Source organism: Populus trichocarpa, chromosome 18 (assembly GCF_000002775.5).
Source record: "Populus trichocarpa isolate Nisqually-1 chromosome 18, P.trichocarpa_v4.1, whole genome shotgun sequence".
In the NCBI taxonomy this organism is placed as follows: Eukaryota; Viridiplantae; Streptophyta; class Magnoliopsida; order Malpighiales; family Salicaceae; genus Populus; species Populus trichocarpa.
Genome location: NC_037302.2, coordinates 283,520 through 291,664, shown reverse-complemented (window position 1 = coordinate 291,664; position 8,145 = coordinate 283,520). Strand labels below are relative to the sequence as shown.

Here is an 8,145-nt window from a genome sequence, read left to right as displayed (position 1 = left end):
TATTGTTAGTCATCGACTGGCTGAACGGTGAAAGTGAGCTCTTATTAGAGCAAACACCCGAAGGAAAAGATGAAAAATATGGTTATCGGAACAACGAAAGATCATAACTAAGCAGCACCACAATATCGGAAGCCATAGACGATCAACTGCGCATAGACGATCATGCTAGCAAAAATAAAGAATATGAGGGTGGGCCTTTCAGGAGATGACGGCATCAAAAAAGCGAGCACAAAACAAACAATAAGTCCAACAAATGATCATGCTTGCTTGCGGTCTGGTAAACGAAACGCCTGACAAAGCTGAAGGCTGATCCTAAAAAAAAATATACAAGTAAACATAGAGGCTTGAAGGGGAGGTAGTAGTCCTGCAAAACTCCACATCAAAACTGTATACCAATCCTGGCCCCGCGTGTATATCAATACAAATACGTAAATCGAGATTCACACCAGTAATTAAGGCTGTTCAAAAATATCATCATGATAATATAGACTACGGTAGTATTTGCATTATCCTATTCGATCCAACTCATTAAATTCAGATAATATATTATAGATTACAGTAGATAAATCATTTAAAAAACAAATATCATGAGTTAGATAATGAGTTAGTATTTTTAAAACTCAGCCAACTCAATCCAAACAATATACCTCTTTATTCTCTCTTTTCTTTTTGTTATATTTTGTATCCCTTTTTTATAATTAATTCTTTCATTTTAGTCGATTAATTTAGCTAATATATTAAGTCTAAATTATTTGTTACAACTTATAACTAATTATAACATGACAATATAAACCTATCAATGAATATTTGTGATATCTATAAATAAAAAATAAAAAAGCAGCCCTTCCTAATATATCTAACTGCTAGCTCATGTCCAAAGAAATTTGAATGAATCAAATTTGTAAAATATTATAAATTAAATTGGATACAATAATTAACCAAAACCTAACCCAACTATATCCTTGACCACTCTTGCTTGCTAGAGTAGCTAGTTCCTCATGTGGCATTTGACCAGATAGAAAGTTAGAAGCAAGAAAAATCAGCCTTGTTCTTTTGGCGTTTAACCTGTACTCTGCCCCTCCCCTTGCCCCTTTACAAGAAGATAACTACAAGGAACGAGGGATGCAAGGTTGTCAGAATTTATTTTTTTTTTTACATGAAACGATATAAATTTAGATTATAAACTCGAATAGGAAAATTATAAGTAATTTTTTGAAACTAATTATATATTGATAATTCTAGCCAAGAAATTAATTTATATTCAAATCTAATAAAATGAGTTAACAATATTATAATTAATGAGTAATTTAAATAAAATGAAAGAGATAGATAGTATGAATCAATAAATTAATGACATGGAGAAATAAAAAATCTCAGAATAAATTTTCTCAATACAAGGGAATCACTGAAAGGTAGGAAGCATGTATAAATCTAGTGACAACTTGGTTGTTCTTATCACAATAAGTCTTAATAGACCCATTTTGGTTGCAAGCTAATGAGTTTAAATTAGTAATTAACTAACATAAATTCAATAATGAAATAAACCCCTAAACAATGTTTAATGCGCTAGAAAAATTCAAATTAAAAATAATTATTTAAAATTAAATAAAATAATAAAAAAAATCTTCATATTAAAATTCCTCCATGTAGCATAAATCTCCAATTTTTGCATATTATTGGCGGATTTGAGTTCTGATCTCAAACATGTCGTTCTCTCCTGATTTCAAACATGTCGTTCTCTCTCGTTTGGATGAATTATTGGGCCTATGATATATAGTTGGAAAGTTTCAGATATCTAGTTTATATCTCAATTTTAATTGAAGCAAAATTCCACCAGTAGCTCTAGATATGTCCCAAACAGTACGCAAAGATCTTGTTTGACATATTTGACAATATTAGTTTACTAACTTTGACCCTCTAAAATATTATGTTCCCTAATTCCATTTGACCTGAAAATTTACCACAATATATTTTCATGTATCTAATATTTCCCTGTAAAATTTCAGCTTTATCCAATATACGGTTTGAAAAATATGTTTAATCTCACAAAACTAGTCAGCAAACATTTTAAGACCAAATTTGAACCTAACTTGGTTCATATCACAAATTTAGTAAACTCGTAAAATCGGATCGAATTTACCGATTTTACACGAGTTAAATCTGATTTTACTGGTTTCAAGTTTTTTATCCGATTCAGCATGTTAGATATATGTTAACTCACTTACGATTTTACAAGTTAACTTGTGATTTTAATCGAAATGAAAAACAAAAGGCTTAAAATAGGCTGCAAACTCTGGGTCAATCATTGATCATAAAACCGAAATATCCAAGGGCCGATCCATAAAAGTGTCTAACAAAGGCAGCAAGAGCTGCTCTAAGCGGGTGGCCAACCCATCTTCAAATTTATCTTTTTTGCATGCCAATGGGCCGACAGACCTCACTCATAGGTCCATTGCCGATGGCCCCAAGATAGCAGCACCGGCGGTCCAAGACTACATGTGCCAGAAAGGATTAGCAGTCATGTTCAAACAAATATGGCTGAACAAACATGATTCTAGTAAAAAACAAAATGATAGGGAAGATTTCAGTCATTTCAACTGTAAATTGAGAAGAATAAAAAATAAATTACAACTCTTAGGTCTCTACCAACATGACTCAAAATACATCTAAACTTTTGTAGTGTGAAAGGTTCTAGACATTCTTCACAAAGACTAAAAGGCAAGAAATTGCAGGTGCGGGTGCTCCGTGGATGGAAAATCAGTCCCAAAAGCCCATGCAAAGATCACAAGTCCCATCTGCAGGAAACAAAATTTCTGAATTACGTCACCATCTCATAGCAACACAAGGTTATATTCCTGACCAAAAGCATAATTTCTGGCATTTATGGTGGGGCACACGAATTAGACAAACAATGTCAATCTTGTGTACCGAAAATGATGACTAGTAATCTACAGTGGCAGATAAAAATAAATGTCTACCGATGCTAATTTACCTCAATCCTCCAAAGTTCTAACCTTAGCATTAATTACTCCAAATTATAACCATTCACGTAATTACCCCATCGAGCATATCATGTCATGACCTTCTCACCTCCCATCTTGGCGGAGAAGAGGAGGAAGAGAAATTAACAGCTTTTTTGACAATCATTACTGCAGTTGCAGCAGTATCAATGATTTGATATATACACAAAATTGAAGAAGTGGCAAATCTAAGTCCCACGAGACAATGGAGGGTAGCATCCTAAACACATTGTAGAAGCCTGTAAGTGTACATCCAAACTGACACTCAACTCAATGCCATGCCAAGAATCCAAAAAACTATTAACTGTCAACTAAATGACTGAAGTTGCTCCGAGCCACAGTTAAATTATGGAGAGAAGAAATGTGGAACCATTCCATGTCCCACACAATGCTTATGATGACACGTACCACAATAAATTGCAATGGAAAATCCCAGCAATGCACCAAAAAGTCTACTTGTCTGAATGCCCCCGTTTAGCCTTGCGACGAGAGGGATTGGCGTGAGCATTTCTAGCAGGTTTCTTTGCCTTTTGGCTGCAAATTTCAGGTCAACAACATTTAATTAAGCTGTGGATGAAACTTATCAAAAATCCAAGTTGCAGCCCAAAACATTGATAAACCGTAAATGAAAACGAGACAGACAGAAAATTCAATATCAAAGTGAATAATAGCTAATTAGGACACTGACCAGAAGATGGAAGAACAAGCTCTGGCCAAAATAATGACAGGTAGGGCCAACAAAGCAGAGGCCTGCAACATTGGAAGATGAATACCTTAATTAATATTGAGAAACTGCATTCATTAAGTTAGTTCGCTGAAAAGTATTCAATAAAAAAAAAGGTCAAAATAAACGACCACGAATACATACAATGAACCAGATCAACTCTTTCATTGCAAGTGGTTTTGTGAGCTCATGCTTTTCCAGTGTCTCTTGTACAGTGACTTGCACCTTAACCAAAAAATCAAAGCAAAAGCATGAGGTCATGGTATTTCTCCAGGCCAAGATGTTAAGTCATGGTTCCATGTACATTCCAATAACAATAGCCAAAGAAACCACTTAAAATGATCCATTTGACTAGCATACTCATAGAGACAATATAGAATCAGGATTCATTCTAATAACAAGCACGCAGTCAACCATAGCACGGCAACAAAGATGAATAAAACAGCACTGATACCTGATTGTGGTATGTGGTTGCAGATTCTAAAAACTTCCCATATGCATGAACTGCCTCTTTCGTGTAGGGCTTCAAAGCCACTTTAACTTTATCAACATGGGGCTTTGTCATGGTAGCAACCTGATCAATATATGGCTTGCTGAACTTTTTAGCTTCCTGTGATCAAATTTAAACATATTAGATGAAAGATAATGTGTTAGATATACAATAAGGGACAATATAACAGCACACACACCTGAAAGTAAGGATCAGCTATTTCTTGTACTCTGATGATGTGTGGAGTGACTGTAGTCTTTGAGGCCTCATAAATTTGAACTGTTTTAGCAGTTAATGATTGCACATGAGGCTTAACTTGTGTAGTAATCACAACCCATTGCTCTTTAATAGCTGGGACCCATTTCTTCATGCAAAAAAGCAAGCAATTAATAAGTGCACACATCCAGTTTTCTTCATTTACTCGGCCAATCAGTTAACACCAAAGATTAGCATTCAAGCAACAAATTTAAGTTACAAACAATAAACAGTGCAGAGCTACTGGTTCACTCAAACTTTTTCCAAGCCAAATTTCAATTAGTCTACAGAACAACAGAAGATGCTGCTTAAAAATTAATCAGCCTTAAAAGGATTCTCAAGTCAATTGCACTGCTTAAAATTAATCAGTCTTAAAAGGCTTCTCAAGTCAATTACACAAGGTAAAACACGAGACTGCATTGAAAAAATGAGGTCTAAACTCCCAACAATTAATAAATGAGTGGAAAATTGGAAAACATAGAAAGAGAGCTTACAGTTTTAATTGTTTCCACATGTGGCTCAGCCCACTTTTCAGCTTGGGCTTTTTTCTCCAGGGCCTACAAAGAGTCAACATTGTATTTTAGTAATATACATCATTTTACAATGGAGGTGGTTTTTCAGGAGGTGCTAGCATTTAATCACAGGACCATAACTAAATAGTAAACAGACACCACCAAAAATGGTAAACCACCATCCAACAACCAAAAGATTATACCTTTTGAATTGCCAGTTCCATGGTAGGTTTTCCATGCTCACTCCAATGTGTCTGAGCCAGAGACTGAAAAGAGATGATATTAACACACATGACAAGATATTTTACAAACTACCATACAGGCATCATATCACCTGCCAACGAATCAACTGTACAGCAAGCCAAGGTGGAAGCCACGCCCCGTGAACCTGATCATAAGACACAACTATGAATTAGCTCACTCTTGACACCAAATTCGGGTCTCAAATAGATCTTCCTTTGATGAGCCTCTAGCAAACAGTATTAATTTTAAGAACCAAAGCATGTATAAAAAAAAAATTGTCCTATGCAATGAAGAAGGTTCAAGAAGCCAAAGCATGTGATATATATCATATAATGCACGCGTATAGTACAATAATGAACAAAAAAAGCTTCCATATTCAACTGAATCCTTGAAGTAGAATTTGGATTTCCAAATCATCCAATGAACCTAAATGTAGGAATGAAAGACAGAAATTTTTTCCCTTTTGTCAGGGATAAAAGTCGCACAAAGTTCTTGTTGTATAGATGCTATCTTTTCTTATTGAGGCCTTCTGTATTTGCTTGTCTACTGCTATTTGCACCTTTTGTTTACATGCTACATTAAAGAACTAAAACCAAAATTGATCACCAATTTAGCAAATTATTGGGTATCATTCCTGTCAGGGTATTACCATGTTGTCACTTCCATGTTCTCTCATGATCTGAGTTGAACTTCAGTAAAAAAAATTCTCACACTTGCCAAAAGCCCTGCTGCTAATTTGAGCAGGGTGTTATCAACATAGGAAAGGCATATAAAACATGAAGAGAACTTTCATAAGTGTACAGTCTATGCTCCAAAGTTTCAAGGCTTGCAGAGAACATCAAAATCCAAATTCAGACGACATATATGGATTTTCCTTCAGCTACTATATCTATAATTTCACAGTAGCACAGAGAAAATCCAAGAACTTTCAAAACCAAATGGACAGATCGTTCGTCATATGATTTAAACTAGCATTTTCAAATATAACATCTGAAAAGTATGTAAGAACATAAAAGATGGATGAGCATGGCAAACAAACCCATTAATTCATTACCTCCATTAACTCTTTGGCCTTTGAAATGGCCTCAGATTTTGTTTTTATCAGTTCTTCCTAAGACATACAGAAAAGGAAATCGCGTATAAGAATCACCATCATCCAGCATTAAGCATGATGCGAGTTTTAAATGATAGTATGATACCTCAGCAATTTTAAGAGCACGTTCTGTTTTACGGATTTTGCTTTTCTGCTCCACATTAATCTTTTCAAGCTATAAAGCAAAGACATTATGTATCACATTACTAACCATCACAAACTAAGAAATTGAAGGACAAACTCAGATTATAAAATATGAAAAAGAAGTTGGTGCCAAGATGAAAAAAGAAACAGGCAGTAATATGTTGAAATAAGAGAAAAGCAAGTGTGATACCACAATTAAGAATAGGACTTAAATAGCTGAAGAAGAGCATATGCATATGCGTGCACATGAAACTGATGCACACCTTTGGGGATCCATTGGCATATCATACTAAACAGGTGTTAAAGCCAGGTAGGACATTAAAGTCAAAAGACCATTAAAACTCTTCAAAATTGTAAATAAAATGCCTTGTCTGAGAACAGGGAAGGACTAAAGCTGTTTCATCATTCCAAAACTTTATGCATTTCCAGTAACACTGACAAACAAAGAACTTACATCTGCTAGCTTAAAGTTCAATTCACTAATCTTCTTTTCAGCTTCACTTGCTCTGGCTTCCAGGGCCTCGTTTTCCTGTTGTTGTGTTTCTAATTCCTTAGAGAGCTTCTCCATCTGCATAGAGAAGTAACAGTTACAAAGGCACCCAAAACTTCTTCCAAAGTCAATAGCTTTGGCTACCCAGTAGAATAATAAACCTGTTTCTCTAGCTCGCCTGCACGTGCATGCGCCTTCCCAACTAGCTCCTGAGCATCAATCTTCCCTTTTTTCTGTTTAGCAATAAAAATAAATTAAATAAAATAAGAAAAGCCTCGTCATAGCATGCACATTGAAACCTATTTCCATAATGCGAAACGACTAATCGAAAACATCGCATACCTTAAGAGATGAAATTTCACTCTGCAGCGACGCAATGCTATCAACTTTCTCTTGAATAATTGTCTCCTTCTGCGCTATCATGACATCCTTACCATTCAATTCTTTTGTTTTCTCATCGATATGAGATTCTTCATAACCCAACAACCACACAGTTAGTAAAAATATTTATTAAAAAAAATTGTTTTAAATCCAGAAAAATAAACATTAATTAATTAATATATCTGGCTTGATTTTTCTAATCCTTGCATTAGTTATTTATTAATCACCCTGATCACAGACAAACCTGCTATAACCACTCAAAAATTACGAAAAATTATGCTTTCTATGGAAGATGAGATTCTTTCTCTCATCGATAGTATCTAAAACCTAAGATTCAAACTTCAAAATTTCACTAAAGTCTCAGATTCATAAAAAGCAAAATTAGAAATAAAAGAACTAACCGTGTGCGTGGATCTTAGACTTGAGTTGATCAAGTTCGATCTTCAACGCGGACAAATCAACGGCAGCAGCCGACTCAGCTGTATTATCATCATCAACATCAGCCCTAACACCGACGGCGGTGAAAATTAGGGCAAAAACGAAGAGAATTGACAGAAAAGCGAGTTTTGAGGCCGCCATGAACTCAAACTCGCTGAAGGTAACTCAGAGAGAGAAAAGGAGAGGATAGACAGTTTAGTTTCGGTTTGTTTGGCAATTATACTGAGTCAGGTTGGAACGTGTTGAGCTAGGAGGAGAAGAGCATAAAAAATATCAATTCAAAGAAATGAACGTGAATGGAGCAGGACCAGAAAGGCTATTTATTAGTTATTTAATTAATTGATTTTTTTTTTTC

General features: G+C 35.0%; 1 protein-coding gene across 4 annotated transcripts; it reads right to left on the bottom strand.

Moving 5' to 3' along the window:
* Positions 1-2,539: 2,539 nt before the first annotated feature.
* On the bottom strand, positions 2,540-8,108 carry LOC18107555 (uncharacterized). Of its 4 annotated transcripts, none has more exons than XM_024590502.2 (15): positions 7,754-8,108; positions 7,314-7,441; positions 7,133-7,204; positions 6,936-7,049; positions 6,444-6,512; positions 6,299-6,355; positions 5,336-5,389; positions 5,205-5,267; positions 4,984-5,046; positions 4,434-4,598; positions 4,199-4,354; positions 3,889-3,969; positions 3,709-3,770; positions 3,465-3,554; positions 2,540-2,795 (listed from the first exon to the last, which is right to left on the bottom strand). In XM_024590502.2, the coding sequence occupies exons 1-14, from the start codon at positions 7,929-7,931 to the stop codon at positions 3,473-3,475; spliced, it is 1,344 nt and encodes a 447-aa protein (XP_024446270.1). In that variant the 5' UTR covers positions 7,932-8,108; the 3' UTR covers positions 2,540-2,795; positions 3,465-3,472. The 4 variants fall into 4 exon arrangements, with proteins under 4 accessions (XP_024446270.1, XP_006371817.1, XP_024446271.1 ...); XM_006371755.3 differs by having other exon boundaries at positions 3,429-3,554; positions 7,754-8,106; XM_024590503.2 differs by lacking the exon at positions 6,299-6,355 and having other exon boundaries at positions 3,429-3,554; positions 7,754-8,107.
* Between the last annotated feature and the right edge of the window lie 37 nt (positions 8,109-8,145).

Coding starts and splice junctions, on each gene's coding strand:
- LOC18107555 (XM_024590502.2), bottom strand. CDS start 7,931: ATGGCGGCCTCAAAACTCGCTTTTCTGTCAATTCTCTTCGTTTTTGCC. Junction 7,205..7,313: donor GTGAAATTTCATCTCTTAAG/GTATGCGATGTT, acceptor ATTGCTAAACAG/AAAAAAGGGAAGATTGATGC. Junction 5,390..6,298: donor AGGCCAAAGAGTTAATGGAG/GTAATGAATTAA, acceptor TCTTATGATCAG/GTTCACGGGGCGTGGCTTCC.